The 19,692-nt window shown below is 33.7% G+C and overlaps 1 protein-coding gene across 1 annotated transcript in view; it reads left to right on the forward strand.

The window, feature by feature from the left end:
* The window catches only part of LOC113392175 (tachykinin-like peptides receptor 86C), a 76,302-nt gene that overhangs the window by 14,464 nt on the left and 42,146 nt on the right, over positions 1-19,692 (forward strand). The window contains exons 2-4 of the mRNA XM_064215393.1: positions 9,130-9,325; positions 16,171-16,282; positions 18,793-18,894. Coding sequence (XP_064071463.1) covers positions 9,130-9,325; positions 16,171-16,282; positions 18,793-18,894 — 410 coding nt within the window. The remainder of the gene's footprint in view (positions 1-9,129; positions 9,326-16,170; positions 16,283-18,792; positions 18,895-19,692) is intronic.

Here is a 19,692-nt window from a genome sequence, read left to right on the forward strand (position 1 = left end):
ATGTCTTTGTAAAATTTCATACGGCGTTAATGTCTTTGAGAAGTAACGAATAACTACCATCAGGTGACATATTGAAAAGTCAGCCTACCGATGCAATAATAAAATGACATGAAAACGCAAAAACATAAGATTTAAAGTCACTAATTACGCACATGACTATTCGGGGCGTTTGGGAACCTGCACTCTTCTGTTTGTTCTACCACTGCGCCATATTGGCGCATGAATATCAGTGAAATAACAACTATTTAGAACATATTATTTGCGAGCAAAATTAGTTTACAAATATGAATATAATCCTCTTTAAGATAGTTATGCTGCAACGGAGAGTTCTTAATTTAGTTCATAAACACAAGTTGTATGTTAATAAGACTTGAATTTCTTAACTTTACATAATATAATTTGTACGTTAATTTAGAGCTACTATAGGAGTTTCAATAAGGATCATATCATGTTCCCCCGGTTTTGTCCCCGTAAATATTTATTTCAGTTGAAATTGTGTTCATAACAAGTAAGCTACAAATATATAGCAATTATACGTATGGGTAACGTATAAATAAACCTCTGAAAATTTTCAAAATAAAAACCTGACAAAAAACATCTTTTCTATCCTGGTCCAGGGTTCAAACTCGACTCGAGTCAATAAAAGATCATTAGGTTTTTACTGTCTAAAAATTAAAAAAGTTCAGGGACAGCCCATAATATGGCGTATGCCTGATGGTAGCAGTGTCTACACAGGGGCATGAAACCTCAGAAAGCACGATAAACCGTCGACCCGGCGCCTGAGTTCACTTTATAGATAACAGTGCCCTGACTGAATCAGGTCAGGAGGTTATCATCATCACTTATAAGAACGTACTTTAATAAAGGATATAGATGATATAACATACCATATTTAGTAGACCATCGCATTGATAGCGATCTTTACATCATTATTCTAAAAGCTTCAACAACTATCACAGTTTCAGTAAAACAGAAAAGTCACTTAGGTATCTTAACGCTGTTTGATTCTATTTGGCAACCTTCCAACGACAGATTATTATTTATCGGCTCCTTCGGTTGGAACCATTAAGTAAACCTTTATTAATCCTCTACTTTTATTTCTATGACAGCTTTTAATTCAGTTTGTGTGACAGAGTTGTGTTTCGTGATCGTAAGCACCCAACGAAGAGATTTGGTTGATCATTAATTACTAACATTTCAAAACATCTTAATATTTTATCAAATTTATAGAGATATAAGATGGTTTTGAACAATTAAGGGTCGTTCTTCTTTTAAATTAAAAATAGGCGTATTTTTTTCACGCTGAGGGGATTCCAACACGGCTATATGCGATTCCCCGGCTTGGATTGGAGAGGCTCCTTTATAGTGTCGATATAACGCATCCACAAGGTCCCCCGACGCGACGACGAAGCTTGAAAAATAAAAACATTTGAACTTACATAATGTATGTGACGATAATAATTATAATAGGTTTAAAATATTGTTTGTTAGTTTTTAGAGTTTATTTTTTGTGTCGGGGTGTTATTATTTTTTTTTATTTTACTTTTATTTTGTCCTATTTAAAGTAGGCATAAATATTAGGAAGGTATTTATAGTGATTAGTTAGTTGATCCCATTTAATTACAACCTTCGAAATCTAAACCTTAGCCAAACTTCAAGTCATGGTTACCTTACCATGTCCTTTCAATATGCTTTAAGTAATACGGTACTAAATTTCATCAGATCAGATACACTTATCAATTATTAAAGAACTGATGATCTGAAGATAAACGAATTTCGGTTCATCCGTTTGGGCGCTGCGATACCAAAGACAGATACACATACACGTTAAACTTGTAACCCCTCGTTTTTTGCGTCGGGGTTTAAAAATAGACAAATAGAGAACTATTTTACATGTGAGCCGAGATGGCCCAGTGGTTAGAACGCGTGCATCTTAACCGATTATTTCGGCTTCAAACCCAGGCAGGCACCACTGAATTTACATGTGCTTAATTTGTTTATAACTCATCTCGTGCTCGGCGGTGAAGGAAAACATCGTGAGGAAACCTGCATGTGTCTAATTTCAACGAAATTCTGCCACATGTGTATTCCACCAACACGCATTGGAGCAGCGTGGTGGAATATGCTCCATACCTTCTCCTCAACGGGAGAGGAGGCCTTAGCCCAGCAGTGGGAAATTTACAGGCTGATTATGTTACATATGATTTTCTGCTTGCTTTAACACAATGTATTTCGAGTTAACAATGAAAACTCACTTAAGTATTTCGATAAGATCTCTCATCCATTCCAAGAATTCGTTTTATTGGGAAAAGATTATAGCTTCACGATCAAGAAACGTTCGAAAGATTGAACATTTTATACATACTAGCTTTAGAAAAGTTTGAAAAGTGAATATTTGAAGCTCCCAGTCTTAATTTTTCTGCCATCTTTAACAACCATCGTCATACTCCAGCCTATGTACCCAACTACATAATGAATCACAAATCGAAATCTTTCCCGTTAATCACCGCGTCTGAACGTGTATACAAAATTGCAGCTCAATCGGTTAAAGATATTTGCTTCTATATTGACTTGCACGATGTGACCAGTACATACTTACATTGTAAGTTAGATGAAAGCCTGTAAAATACTCATATAATTTGATCCACATAATGAAACGAGCGTAGCGTTTTAAATGAGTTCAAATTTTGATTCGAAGACATCTCATTTTACAGAAAATATTAAAACCAGATTTGAACTTAACAGTAAAATAAAACAAGGATTTTTAATTGTTATACATACAGTGTAATTCTCAAAACTTTCGCTCAATTCTCGCCACAAGGTGTAAATCGTATAATACAACAACCAGATTAATTAGCAGAGCACCTGCGGCATGACGCGGTCTTTGATGTGCCATTGAAATTCAAAATATAAACTGTTATTGCTTCGACAATTAATTTTAATGACAAATTACTTAGTATGGACTGTCTCGTTGGTATACTATCTAGTATAAAAGGTCTCAGATCCCGAAGACTTGGTTTCAAACCTTGTAACCAGTAAAAAGTGTTTCTGTTTTGTCCTCACTAGCCTGGGTTCTGGAAATCGGTAATATTTACACTACCGTATCTCCGAGAGCTTGTAAAGCCGTTTGTTCTGAGCTTGACCTATTTTTGATTATGTCGGATTTGCCGCCCATTGGGTAATAAGAATGAGAGATTTACTTATGTTTGCACATAAGTAAACCTTCTAATTCCTGAAGTACTGAATTTGGTCAGAATTATATGGGATTGAAATACTTAGAAGTTAAGAAAAATATAGTCAAACTTCTTATTTCATTCCAGTTATATTCATCATAAAAGTAAAAATTAATAATATGTTTTTTTAGTTTAAGACGTATAACATAACAATATATGTATGTCGATACAATATAAGCTCGTAGATGATATTTATTTAATTTATACTATTAATAAAAATGCGAAAGTAACTCTGTCTGTCTGAATGTATGTCTATCTATTGTACTTCCACGGTTAAACTACTAAGCCGAATTTGATGAAATTTTGTATGAAGTGAGCTTGAGCTCCAAGGAAGGACATCGTTTTCTTTATGCTTAACAGCTGCCGAAAAACCTTTAAAACGCAAGCGCAGCCGCGGACGACAACTATTATCATAATATAATTATGTAACAGTTCGTTGATTGCATTTTATCATGCAGAACTTATCTAATATTCAGAATTTACCATAGAAATGTCTATGCTCATTTTCGATAATAATTTTAATAGCACAAATTATTGAACGGTTTAATAAGGCGTGAATTAAAATATCAACGCGTCGTTTAGTGTTGAACCCATACTAATATCTGTAAATGTCCTAAAGCTAGGTGCGGTGGTAGGGCTTTGAGCCAGCCCATCAGGGTAGGTACCACTCATTAGATATTCTAACAAATAGCTGTGCTCAGTATTGTTCTATTCCGGCTTGAAGGGTGAGTGAGTTTGTGTAACAACTGGCACAAGGGACATCTTAGTTCCCAAGGTTGGTGTCGCATTGGAGATGTAAGGAATGGTTAATAATTATTACACCGCCATTGTCTATAGGCGGTAGTGGTCACTTACCATCGGTGGCCCATTTGCACTTCCTCCTACCTATATAATAGAAAACGGCTAAAGCTTCCCGTTGAGGTATTGGAGTTTATTCCACAATTCTCCAGTTTAGATTGGTGGATAAACATAGGTATTGCAGTGTTTTCTATCAGCAAGTTTCTCATAATAAGGGCCTTCGCCATGAAAATTCAGTGGCTTTGAAGCCATAATTTTAAATGATAATTTCTATATATTTCAATATATAAATAAATAATATTAGGTTCACGTATTCTAATCACTGGAACATCTGGAATCAAACTCACAATAAGACTAGATCTATATACTCGTATAAAATAATATATTTTTGACATAACAGATTTAATAAAACTAGCTCTATATTTTTCACTTCGAACTCACGCTGTATTTGAGTTGTGTGATATCAAAATGAAATATGCTTCGTTTTTCAGCACACGTGACGGGTAGTTTGAAAATTACACGCACATTTTTTTAACAACTGAACCGAGATGGATTCGAGTTAATATATGGAACTTAACCTGAGATTGCGGATTTAAGGCAATACAAGTTTTAATGAGTATTCATGAACTTGTGTTTATAAATCTCCGGCTAGGCCGCGAGGGAAAGGCATCGGGAGAAAGTTGCATATTATATCAAATGACATCTTGCTTCTTGTTAAAATGTCACACTTGCTAAAATCTTATATTAATAGGGTAAGCCGACTTTTTCCCCAGTGATTTGATTACGGGACGATAGCTGCACATAAAATATCGGTTATGGTCTCATTTTGAAGAACTCCAGCCTGCGTCAGCGTTTCTATTGTGTGTGCAGAAAATGAAAGAGGATTTTTAACTTTTGAGTCGGGTCGCTTGTTTCAGCGACAGCCCCTAGCGGGGCCGCGATGGTGAGTCACGAGCATTCCCGTAGCCCTACCGCCTGAGTGACCGGGCGGCATGCGTAAATGCATTTCCTCCTCGTAAAACAAAAAAAAAGTTAGTAGCGGTACTACGACTGTATAAGAAAAAACAGAAAAACGTAAACAAAATTAAAGTAAATGTTATAGACAAACTCCAATTCTGACTGAAGTAATGTATACTATTTAACATTAAAAATATCATTCAAAAAGGGTTTCATAATTTTGGCGCCAATTGTAGATGTAGACTTCCAATTTAGAATGAAATGAAATCAAAACAAAACCTGTCATAGGTTATCATCATACGGTATTACTTTAATTTTTATTAACACGTCTATTATGGCTTTTTTAAAACGAAGTTCTTTACGCGGCACACGTATATAATATCTATGAAACGCACAAACCTTGGTGCAAACACAAGTATACAATTGTATCTCTCACTCTCATAATTAATTATTTATTATTTACACATACCTACTTTATTTTTATTGAGAAATTCTTGAAATCCTTAGTAGTAGATAAATATCACATGTTACCGCACGGTATGTTAGAATAACATAAATTTCAACGTTATCTCGAAACCTACAGACAATAATGTCCAATAGGATTATCGAAGAGCCTTATTTTCTGATATAAGAAAATACTTTAATCGTGGATTTTGTCGTTTCATTGAAATTAAGTCCATTTGTTGAGGCCCAGATAAAAATACGAATAATAATATAACTTTACTTGGTGGTAGGGCTTTGTGCAAGCCCGTCTGGGTAGGTACCACCCACTCATCAGATATTCTACCGCCAAACAGCAGTACTCAGTATTTTTGTGTTCCGGTTTGAAGGGTGAGTGAGCCAGTGTAACTACAGGCACAAAGGACGTAACATCTTGGTTCCCAAGGTCGGTGGCGCATTGGTGATGTAAGGAATGGTTAATATTTCTTACAACCCATTGCCACTGTCTATGGGCGGTGGTGACCACTTACCATCAGATGGCCCATTTGCTCGCCTACCGATATCATAACAAAAAAAAAAAAAAAATCACATTCGGATGGTAGACTATGATAAGTGATCGGTATTCAGACGAGCATGAACAAAGCCCTAAAAAAATTAAGCAACCTGTTCTAACATTACTGTAATAAATATATCTCAATATATATTTGATAATGTTCGTTAAACAAGACGGATTTTTCAAGAAATTGTGACGTACATAATATTTTGAATACCAGCACCGAGCCTTAGCCACTTACGTTTGTTACAAGACAGTAATCCTTTTGTGAGATAATGAATACGACAGGATCCCAGACAACGTTGAAAAATCTTCAAATGCAAAATTAAAAACAAAATTAAATAACTTTGTGAGGAATTTTAAAAGGTAAAAGTTATTAATTATTAGATTGGGAATGAAACGATGGTCCTGGCGGTATTTTAAGTTAAAGTAACATATGTACAAAAACTTTTAGAATAAACAATTTAGAGCGTTAGTTGGGTTCGGACGATCATAACAAGTATTTTTAAAAAAATATTTATTTAATTAATAACAAAAAAAAAACTGATAATACATAATTACTGATAGACATAATTGTATTATTAGAATATAAAAAAAATACATAATCAAAATCCTGCGTCAGCATTTCTATTGTGTGTGGAATCCACAACTTAGATATTTCACGGCGATGGGGCCCTGGTGACGTGTATCACTGAATTTTCTTGTGTCTAATTTGTATCTAATATTTAATGTGTTACGGAAACATGTATTTGTAGAATGAAAACAGCAACACGAGTATCCAACAATTTGCATTATATTAGCGCGGTGGAATCTTCAAACTGGGCAAGTAACAGGGTGTTACTATGCTATTAAATGTGTTTTTGTATAAAGGATATTTATAAAAAAAGTTAAGTAGAGTGAACTGGCAGAAAACATCACGTAAGGATAAAGCGTTATGCTTTCTCCAGGTTACATTTCCCTCTCTTTCTCATTCTTTCTGTCTCTTTCGAAGGTTTTACGTGTGTGTATGTAGGCGATTATTTTTAATAATATTATAATTAACGTAAAAAAGTCGCCTGGTGCTTTCAAAAGAAACCTATAACAGGTTTTTTTTTATTTCATTGTTAACTGACCACGTCTGTTCGCACGATTTACATTTGTGTTTTTTTTATACAGCTATAGCGCCGCTCTCTAGGCCAGTAACTTTTTTCCGCTCCCTAAAATTAATTCTTTGTTAAATCATAACAATTTAATAAATTGCAATCAAGAACGCAGAACACGATTGTGAAATTTCAGAATGTGATATGCGATGTTGTCTATAATTTATGAGATACACGCAATGGCGTATCGCAGTAAATCGGTTGTCAACATTACACGAATGAGATACTAAGTGAATTTTTACACAATCGCACAATGTGCTTCGAAGAAATAAACTTAACAAATAAATTTATTTAAAATTCAAATATGTAAAGCTAGTTTATTAATTATTTATTCAGTGGTAATGCTTTGTAGCCATTCTATAATTAAAAGAAAAATCCATTAAGCATATAAATAAGGAGATTAATTGTTTCCAATGAAGCGCATTTTTTTTATAACATCAGTAGATGGATGAGCAAATGGGATACTGCTGGTAAGTGGTCACTACTGCCCATAGATATTGGTGTTGTAAGAAATTTTAACTAATCCATACATAGTCAATGCACCCCCAACCTTGGGAACTAAGATTTTATATCCCTAGTGTCTGTAGTTACACTAGCTCACTCACCTTCAAACCGAAACACAACGAGACGAGACGAGACGAGACGGGCATCTACTTAGATGAGCTTACGCAAAACCATACCAGCGAGTATTTTAATAATATTTTTTTATTTATAAAACTTGAAAGAAAAGAACGAAATATGTCTTTATATGCCTAACAATTTAAAAATAATCTCTATATATTAAGAATATCTAATAAGCAACCTAAACAGATTGCTTTTGCCTTGCTTTGAGAAATAAATTAATCTGAATTTGTATCAAAATGAACAATCAAAAGAATGATAAAACAAATTCTTAATGTTTATTTCTTAGGATTCATATCGTTGAACGGCGACATATTTAATGACAAGTTCTTTCCGTCGACCAATAACAATAAGAGTTTAATCTAAATTTCTCAGCGATTTGTTTGTTGTATGAAAGTTTTTGATTGATGACATGATTTTTTCCTTCGATTTTAGCACAATGTTAAAGAAAAATCAACAATAAATTAAAGATTCTAATTACGTATTCATCTTACCTGCCAATTCTCTATCGCCTTTACATTTGTGATTTTGACGGATCATTTAAAAATTTGGGAACACAGGCCTGATATGCTATCTACAGAAGATAGAAAGGCTGGAACACTGGAAATTTTCCTCACAACGATACCACCAAGCGCAATGACTGTAGCTTGTAGTCCAAGACACACATCAAGAAATAAATTTAGATTTTGTTCCTGAAGTTCTTTTAAGGATGGCATTATATCGGATAGTATTCTTTAAACATGTTAAAGTGGTACTGTGCATCTTGGATACTAGCCACTATTAAAAATATATACATATATCTAGTTATCGACCAACTAGTCTAGTCTACTGTTTAAGAGAAAATATATGCCTAATTTAACTATGCTACTCCATTTTTGGTTGGTTGGTTATCATGTGGCAAAATAACATTAAATCCGTGTAGATTTTCTTACAACGTTTACCTTCAATTATAAACACAAGTTAAACTAATAAAACTACGCTTACTTACCCAGGTGTTCTAATTGAGCTTAGCTATGTAATATGATATAACATATATTTTCAATTAAGACATATGTATTTCTTATGTTATTATGTAAATTATTATGTATGTTAGCAGTCAGTTTGTTTTTATGGTATGGGTAAATGGGTCACTTCGTAAATGGTCAATTCCGTGTACAGACCTTGGCGCTGTAAGAAATATTAACCTTGCCTGACCTCGCCAAAGCGCCACCGATCTGGGAAGCTAACATGCCTGTTACACTGATTTACACATCCTTAAAACGGAAACATAACTGGCGGTAGTATCCGATGAAGATAAATTTAAACATACCAGGAAAGGGTTACTTACTTTAAAATACCATTCAATTAAAATTACGTCAAAATTAAAGTAAAATATTTGATTCTGCAGGTTATCTACACATGGGAAATGGACTTCAACCGAAGCCTCCTCGGCGCAGCTACTCTCCTAGTACCTAACAAACCGACGCCGTCCCCCACATCGTCTACTATGCCAGTGTGGGCTCACAACTCATGGGTCTGTTTGTTTACCGCTATGCTGACTGTTGCCATTGGTGGCAATGCGATCGTCATTTGGATTGTTACAGGTGCGTCAAATTTCCTTTTCCTAAAAATCTTATATCATGTAAAATGATGTTTTATATATATATATGTGTGTGTGTTATATTAGTTAAATACAATTATATATATATATATTTAACTAACATGACTGTATTTTTATATGTTGAAAAAGAGTAACTACTGAGTTTCTTGTCGGTTCTTCTCGGTAGAATCTACATTCCGCACCGGTGGTAGCTTCGCTTAAAATAGTTTGACGATTCAAAAGTGCTTGTAAAAGCCTACTTGAATAAAGTACATTTTTATGTTTGATTTTTTTTGGACTCGTCAAAATCTTTTGATTAGAAATATGTGATTATATCTGTTTTTATGAAACCGCGATAGTTATACAATGATTGTGGAAAGGCGTTTTACCACCGAACAGTTATTTTACCGCTAAATATCATTACCATACTTTTTATAACCGTTTTCTGGTTCCATATTTGATAATATAATAATATTCAATATAATACATAACTGTATCTTCACAGTTATGTATTATATTGAATATTATTTAACATTGTCACAGCCCGTCACAACCACATATGGTACCATTGAAAATCAGCTTTGGGTTCTTGAACACAACTTGGAAGCTGAATGTCTGAATGTTACACCTTATGGACACGTTAACTGTCATTGTTTTGTTTTGTTGTTGTTGTTTTTTTTTTGTAGATTAAGTTAGTAGTTATAATTAGTTAATACGTTTTTTATTTTTGTTGTTTTTCTTTTTTTAATTTTTATACTTTTTATAATTGTGTCGTGTACTAATAAACATTTCTTTCTTTCTATTTAAGTCAGATTGATAAAGGAAATAGAGAGTGCGATCTGTTCATATTTTTCTGGTAAAAATAAAGTAGATTAAGGTATTCAAAATTATAATTAAAGATTTAAGTGATTTTGACAATATAATTGAAAGCTCAGGAAAGTCGTTGTAATAAATACCACCATCATCAAAATCTGTTTGGACGTCCTCATAATAATACAGTCTGACATATTAGTTGGGGCGTTTTGCTCCGGTCCTTAGATCTATACCACAAGGTATTATTCGCTAAAATATAGTTCATAGCCTGTTCAATTTCAAATGCCCCAGTTTTGTTTCATATAATCTATCTATATAAACATAAATAAAATACTGTTTGTTGGTAAAATTCATTGAAACGGCTAAGACAATATGTAAATGGACAATTCTGGAAAAAGTTACAGTACTTTTTTGTTTGGTATTAAGTAAAAATGTGACTGAGTCACAACGATAGTCGATCGAGTCAGCTTGCATATAATATAAAAACATAGATATTAAATTATATATATGGTTTTATAAAACAAAAATACATATATACATAAAACTTTTCCAATAAAAACTTGTTAGTTGACAGAACGCGGGCAATTTCTCGAGACCCAAATCTTTTTGTAACAAATTCTCTGTGGGACCGTTAAGCTGGCTTAACAGAATTTATTTTTCTAATTTTCTCCTACCTTGTCCTAGCAAAAACACTTATCTAAAATTATATTTATTCGTTTAAATAAGTCATAAATTGAATTAAATAAAGTCATAAGCATTATGCTATTGTATAAAAAGAGGTTGTATTTTGGGAAAATCATTTTATCACAGCCAATTTTTTTGCGAAAATGAAGAATAAAAGCCAACCGATCTGTTCTGCTGGTACTTGGGACATACGTCATACAACACTATCCGTTATTCTTTGCACATTTAAATATCTCCTAACATTTCTAAAAGTACCGGACCGAATTTACATGAGTTTCTGATATTGATCAACTCATTGGAGTTTTTCGATAATATTTATCGAAGGGTGAGTGAGGCGAGTGTAATTACATTCACAAGGGACATATTATCTTAGTTCCCAAGGTTGGTGGCGCATTGGCGATGTAAGAAATGATTGATATTTCTCACAGCGCCATTGTCTGTGAGCGATGGAAACCACTTACTGGGTGGCTCATTTGCTCGTCCGAGTAACTATATCATAAAAAAATTTAGAAGCCCAGGGGAGTGTATACTCAATAGTCAATAGTTACTTCTAAATATTTCATTGAGTCAACTGGTTCTAAATGATAAAATTTTAAATAATGACAGCTAAAATAATTCTGCGCAAATTATGTTTTTTCCATCAATCTTCCGTCGTATTATGGTCTTATATTGCACGTCACAGTTCATCCATGTTTTTTGCTCTTCTTTATCCTACGTTAAAGCTTACAGCGTTTTATCTCTTCCGTGCATTTAGCGAGGGTATAAAAATTGTATCTAAATTCCAAACCGGTGTTAGCTTTTAAATTTCCATGTAATTCTGTAACATTCCAAAGCGCTTTTAATAGTTTATTTGTATAAAGAATGTTCGGATTTTATGTCAACATTTGACCGTTTTTTTAAATATAAAAACATAAATCAGTGTTAAGATATAGAATATATACTTTATTTTTATTTTTTCAAATTAAACGTTGAACTTATAATAGAATGTAAAATATGAATTCGAATTATAGCCTACGTAAGCTTAATGTTTATTATATACTTGGTGGTAGGCTTCATGCAAGCCCGTCTGAGTTGGTCACACACTCATCAAACATTCTACCATCAAATAGCAATACTTAGTATCGTTGTGTCTCAAGGGGCATAACATCTTAGTTCCCAAGTTTGAGTTTGAGCCGAGATGGCCCAGTGGTTAGAACGCGTGCATCTTAACCGATGATTGCGGGTTCAAATCCAGGCAAGGACTACTGAATTTTCATGTGCTTAATTTGAGTTTATAATTCATCTCGTGCTCGGCGGTGAAGGAAAACATCGTGACGAAATCTGCATGTGTCTAATTTCAACGAAATTCTGCCACATATGTATCCACCAACCCGCATTGGAGCGTGGTGGAATGTGCTCCAAACCTTCTCCTCAAAAGGAGAGGAGGCCTTAGCCCAGCTGTGGCGCATTGAAGACTGTATAATATTTCTTGAAATACCATTGTCTTTGGGAAGTGGTGACTACTTACTATGAGGTTGCCCATTTTCCAGTACTTACATGACATAAAAAAAAACTAAAAAGTCAATGCATATTAGAAAATATAGTGCCCTCGCTGCATCTATATGTTTGTACGACTGAAGTGATAAATTCAATAACTACCGGACGAATTTTCATATGGTTTTCCACAATGGACGGAGTGATTTGTGATTAACTAATAAAGGTTCTGTATAAATGGAGTGTAACTGTCGGAAATAATCATGTCGACAGGGAGCTCTACCGGCATGTGCCGCGTAAACCAATAATCTTATATTATGTATTACAACATAAATATTTTGTGCAAATTTATTATGTTTTGACTAGCTCTGGAGTCAAAACATAATCGATTTTTGCTTAACGTGAGAAAAATATTTTTTTTATCGTTTTTTGATTAATCCGTCTCTGAGCTAACTTACAGTCAAAGAGTTAATAAAATTACCATTAGCTCGATATTCTATTTCCAATGCTCCTCGAGAGCAAGGGTAGATTTTAAGTATTTTCTCAAAATTACTTTAAGTGTAAAGTTTACCTACGAGTGGCAAATTTGATCAAATTATTACTGTTGTTAAATTTATGGGTAAAATGAACGAAAATTATAAATGAAAATTAAAGAATTTTGACTTTATCGAGATGATTAAATAACATTAAATGAGGTGTATTTCTTGTTTATAGGTAATATATATGTCTAGTTCGTTCTAGAAGTTCTAGAATCTTCGGAATGTGACTATTTGTTGCAACCAGATATATTTTATGATTAGACGTCGAATTTCACGATTAAAGAGCAAGAATCCAAATGTCACAACTTCGGTTTATTGGCCGTTTTTATTTCAATACTTTCAACTTTTCGGGTATATTAAATTCGGACTATTTAACCTTGGACGTCTCATGATATCTACACAACGATATCTGCGTATGCGCATAATATACAAAATACGCTCTTTTTGTAGTACAATTAAATATTCGATAATAATTATATTATTATTATCGAATAAAATAACTTGCTTATTAACGATTTACTAAATTAAGCTTTATAAATGATAAATGTAAAATGCCTACAACATAAGTTTAACACGAACCTTTTATGTCGCTAAATCGTCGTTGGACTTTTTACTTTATTACTTTAATTTAAGATTCATTTTAGTTCAGCAGTTTACATATTAAACGAATAGTCTATATTAAAACAATAGGCCCGTATGACAAGTTATCATGGTTAACAAATGACGTATGCACCTTTTAAAAGCTATTCGATTTTACTTATCAACGACATTTTTGTTGTGTTACTAAAAATCAAACAGTTTCAATAGGAAACATATTCGTTTTTTTATAGTCGTTACTGGTACTTTGTATACTTTGTATGACATTCAAATATAACAAAATCCTTTGCAAAGTCGCAGACGTTAAAGTTGCTCAGATAAACATGAAATAGTTTTACAGGCCGTTATTTATTTACAAATAAAAAGTTAATATAGATCCTATAGAAATCACGACCGCGTGGAATGTTGGCAATAACGCTAGCCGCATTTTAAGAATTGTATTTCCGCTCGTCTGGGCAGAAAATTGACCAGCTCTCCTGACACCAGTGAAGGCAATAGAAGTCGTGTTTTACGATTATTAAAGGTTTTTGCACTATTACTGCAAGGTCCAAGTGTTTTAATGGCAAAGATATAATTTAGAATTATGAAATATATTTCACCGTTCGTTTACTTCAGCTTTTTCATGATTACAAAAGAAAATAGCATCGTTGGTATTAAATTATAAATTTTATAATATTATCAATATTATATGTGAATATTAGGATGAAATTAAATTGGAAAAATAAGTAAATATTGGACAGCATCACATACATTACTCTGATCCCAATGTAAGTAGCTAAAGCACTTGTGTTATGGATAATCAGAAAAAAACGACGGTACCACATACACCCAGACCAGACAACATAGAAAACTAATGAACTTTTTCTACGTCGTCTCGGCCGGGAATCGAACCTGAGATCTCGGAGTGGCGTACCCATGAAAACCGGTGTACACACCACTCGACCGCGGAGGTTGTCAAAAATGAATTAAGGCTTATTACAAGCCATTAAGTAATTAAAAATAATTGAACCAAAAAACATATAGTCAACTCATAATATGTATCACTATTAATTATAATTAGTAATTAAAAAAAAGAAAACGAAAAACACTAACAATTAAAATAGCAAAATCCGTTTCAATACATAAATGGTACATTTGCATGATTAATATCGGTCATTACGATATGCCTACTTGTAATCATATTTGGAATATTCATTAATTTGAGTAAGACGAATTCTTGACATGTTTGAAAAAAAGTTACATAAAGAAATCAGTCAGGTCAGTGATACTTAAGTTGGCAAGTTAAATAGGTTTCCACGTTTTTTATTTGAATTTATTTTTCATCTCGCTAGAGGTGAAAGAAAACTTCGTATTGTAATCTGTAATAGAAAAAAAATGAGTACTATATGATATCATTGAGCAACAAATATAAAATCGCCGAATCTTGCATTTACTTATAAAACACAAGGTTTTACTTGGTGGTAGGGCTTTGTGCAAGTCCGTCTGGGTAGGTACCACCCAGTCATCAGATATTCTACCGCCACGCAGCAGTACTCAGTATTGTTGTGTTAAGGTTGCGTGAGCCAGTGTAACTACAGGCACAAGGGACATAACATCTTAGTTCCCAAGGTTGGTGGCGCATTGGTGATGTAAGAAATGGTTAATATTTCTTACAGCAACGTTGTCTATGGGCGGTGGTGACCACTTACCATCAGGTGGCCCATTTGCTCCTCCGCCTACCGATACCATAAAAAAAGAACACAAGCACAGAAATGGGAGGGTTCATGATTCTAGAGCGTCTGTTGTGATGACTGGACACGGGGTTGATATTACGTGAGATAAAGCTTCTTGTTATTGTATGATGGGCTTTTACTGCCGCTGTTCATTACAAATACTACAGAAATCTACTGTGCCACTGTCTTAATATACAAGATCACTATTAAACAACCGAGGCTTGTCAATTGGTCTAGTTCGCATCTAACTCATGACAAGAATTGTCGATACGTTGCACAATGGGCAGTCTGAACTTTATAAGATTTACGACTGGAAACTCTCCGTCAATCAGCCATCGCTCCAACAGCTTTTTTTGTTCCATTTTACGTAATTTTTAATATCCGCTGAGTGATAAACTATAAAAGAGTACATCAATTCCCGTTCCTAGTATTTCTTTAGCAGAGCTATCAATTAACTTTTATTGAAATGGCAAAGGGCATCGTCCATAATATCCAGTACTCCGATTTTTTATTACATAAATTTCTATATCAAACGGCAATTTCATTGGTAAGAGGTACATAGATTGAACAACTCGATCCTAAGTATGCTCCACGACAATAATTTTTACTAATAAAACTATTAGGTGCCACTGATAACCGAGTTTATTTGAATCTTTCCATAGTGCTATATACAAACAATCAGCGAATCTTGCCATCGCGATTTAGAAATGTTCTCAATTTGACATAGCGCCATCCAGTATTCATAAGTTGAAATATACACCATATTTACGTGAGATTTTTTTTTTAATTTATTTTATGAGGCTAATTATGCTGATTGTAAAAGGTCGCCTTAATTTAAAGACATTAACAAGTTAATGTAAACTATTTATCACAACATAATTTCGCTGCCAGTCTAATACTATGTGTCATTTTGTCTATCTCAGCCTTCAAACCTGAACACAACAATACAAATAAATGATATTTGGTGATAAAATAACTGATAAGGATTAATACTTCACCGTGTCACGTGTTAATATTAAATACTTTTTCAGCTCACAGAAGAATGCGGACTGTGACCAACTACTTCCTCGTGAACCTCTCATTCGCTGACTTAATGATGGCATCTCTAAACTGCCTCTTTAATTTCATCTACATGCTTCACAGGTTTGTCATTTATAATTATTTTAATCTTAAAATTGAAAACATCGTAAAAATATTATACCACATGGTTTCGCAAATTAAATCGATGGGCGGATGTCTATTTCCCTCATCGAGTTTTCATTGGTTAACCGTATCGATCAGCTTAGTACGTAAGTACTTTTTTATCGATATGGTAGCGCGGAACTTTCCCAAATAGAGATAGCATCGGTCGCTGGCTTTAAAATTACATTAATTATTTTCCAGTTAAATTACTAAGAATATAATTATAAGATTTCTTCTTATGTCTTCTTATATTCTGGGAATATTATACGGAAAAATTCATATAAATGTGATATACCTCTGTACCCTTAAAGTTGAAATTTTCAAAAATCCTTTCTTAATGGACGTTTAGAAAATAAATCTATATTTCAAATATCAGCTTTATAAACTTAGTAGTTTTGACTGAGAGTTGATACTCAGTCAAGAAGATTGATTTCATGAGTACAAATTTAAATTAATTCGTAAAAAATTAAGTCGTATTCAATCCACCTTGTCACCAACGATATCAATAGTGATAGGATTAAAAGTGATATACTGTGGAAACTCAGTTCGCATATACGAGTAAATTATATGAAATTATGATGTTATTTTCACTGATTTCGACTACATCAGCCTATCAAGGGAAACTGGTGCTCTTCCACAATCCGATGGGACGGAAAACCGATACTCCCGAATAGAGTTCAGACCTGGAGCTTGGACCCAGGAATTCGGGATCCAAGCCACTAGACCAAAGTGTATTTGAAGACGAGTTGCTCTGACTACTACTTTTTTACATTAAGGACACAAATAATAAATAATAACTCAACTGATACAAGAAGCCTATTAATGGTGTGACAATGTAGTTATTGCACGCAGATTGTAGATCGATTATGTTATTAGTATGTCTGAGTTCCGGTTTGAAGACAGATTGAGTCAGAATAACTACAGGCACAAGGACATAACATCTTAAATCCCAAGGTTGACGGTGGTTAATATTTCTTACAGTCTTATAATCGGTGACCATTTACCATCAGTGGCACGTTTGTCCTACCAGCTACCTTTTTTAAAAAAACAACGTATTTTTTTATTTTTCTGCACATTCATCACGGTTCGTTTTATAAAACATTTTAAATTTTCATCAATAATTAAATGATTTCATCGGAGCGGCAAAATGTTCATGATTAAAGTTCACCGTGATACACATACAACATGTTGTACATATAACGTTTTATGGTAATCACCCGAACGTGGTCGCAATAAAATGGCACGTGGTGACATTTTAATTACCGTATTAAGTAATGGTAATTTAAGTCTAAATAAAATTCTTGGTACGTGGTTTTTGGAACATCGCAGTTCTTAATGGCATGTTGCACTCCAGACACTTGGCGAATACGACGATGACATTTTTGCTATATAAATTAATTCATTTGTCCCCCTTACTTTTTTACCCTTCGATAAGACCTTTACCATTCAAGCTGGCAGATTGCAATAACTTTATCAGAGGCACATTAGGTTACCTAAATTATTAATATCTGACCAGCATGTATGTACATGATTTCTGCTTTCCTCACCACTGAAAGAAGAAACATCGTATAATCATTTTGAGTATTCCGTAGCCAAATGGCAAAAAACGGAACCCTTATAGATTCATCATGTCTGTCTGTCTGTCTGTCCGTCCATATGTCACAGCCACTTTTTTCCGAAACTATAAGAACTACACTGTTGAAACTTGGTAAATAGATGTATTATGTGAACCGCATTAAGATTTTCACACAAAAATAGAAAAAAAAAACCATAAATTTTGGGGGTATCCCATTCTTAGAACTGAATCTCAAAAATTTTTTTCCATCAAACCCATACGTGGGGACTATGGATAGGCCTTCAAAAATGACATCGAGGTTTCTAACATTTTTTTTTTTTCTAAACTGAATAGTTTGGGTGAGATGCACTCCCAAAGTGGTAAAATGTGCACCTCGCTGTAACTTCTAAAATAAGAGAATGATAAACCTAAAAAAAAAATATGATGTACATTACCATGTAAACTTCCACCCAAAATTGGTTATTTCATAAATCGTAAACCGCAATTTACCTTCCATTCAATCAACTCAAATGTTAAAAAAAATATTTAATTTTATAAACATAAACTTTGTTACTTGCTGCTACGAAACCCTTCATGGGCGAGTCCGTCTCGCACTTGTTTTTTTTATATTTAATCATCATATTATTTTCAAAATCCAGAGCACAGCGTGATGAGTACTAATAGTTTGTATGTTAAATTTTATTTCCATTTAATTTCCCTAAACCGTTGTTCTCTAAATATATTTTATTGTTCCTTATTTAATATATTTCTTACCTGTATGTTTTTCCTTGCATCAGAAACCTTTCACTTTCAAAAGTCTTATTAAGAAACGTTGCACTTAGATACTGAGACGGTTAATAAGATAATCTAGATATACATACTTAAGTCAATACCTCATAGCCGTGCCTATTTTCAGTGACTGGGTCTTCGGAGTGCGCTACTGTCAGCTTAGCAATTTCATAGCGAACGTGACGGTCGCGGCAAGCGTGTTCACTCTCACGGGAATATCGTTTGACAGGTGAGTATCCGTCAGTTATCTTTCATTTTGTAAAGAAGGTATAGTACGACGAAACTTAGATGTAACGTGGGCAAAGTTCGTAAGATCGATCATATCCGAATCAAGTGCGCCTTCGAAATCATCAATCTTTATTTATTTCTTATGCGAAAATGATCTTTACTCAAACTTAACAATTTATAATGTCCTATAACCAACATTCACCAAATCGAGGATTGAATGTTTTTTTTTAATCTACATTTAAATTTTGTCGTACTATAAGAACCCTCTGAAATTCAATATAAAAAGTGTACTCTTGAAAATCTAAACCGCTCCTTATATGAGCTGAGATGACGCGGTGAGAGCTTGTGTAGCTTGACCGAAGACTAGAAGTTCAAGCCCGGTTACGAATCACTCTTTTTTTCTAGTAAGAGTTTACCCGTTAGCTCAGCAGTGGGAAATTTACATTCTGTTAGATTACTTTTACTCCCCATACGGTCAGTATATAATCGAAGTATACCATTAGCACTCTATGAATTTCTACATAAGTTCATTGCCGCTTTATTTTCAAATCGTGCCTTGTGGAAGTTTGAATAATAATAAATTGATTATTTTGATTCGCTTTATTTTTTAGTATTTTTTTTAAATGAAAAATACAAATTATTCTTGAAATATTTTAAAAGAAACTGACAAGGTTGGGTACATTAAATCTTAGTAATGACCTGTTAACGTCCCACTAATGGACACACGTGATGCTTGCCGGGTTTGAACTCAGAATCATCGGTTAAGATTCACATCGTATAACCGCTGGGCCTCGTGTAT

Source organism: Vanessa tameamea, chromosome 7 (assembly GCF_037043105.1).
Source record: "Vanessa tameamea isolate UH-Manoa-2023 chromosome 7, ilVanTame1 primary haplotype, whole genome shotgun sequence".
Lineage (NCBI taxonomy): Eukaryota > Metazoa > Arthropoda > Insecta > Lepidoptera > Nymphalidae > Vanessa > Vanessa tameamea.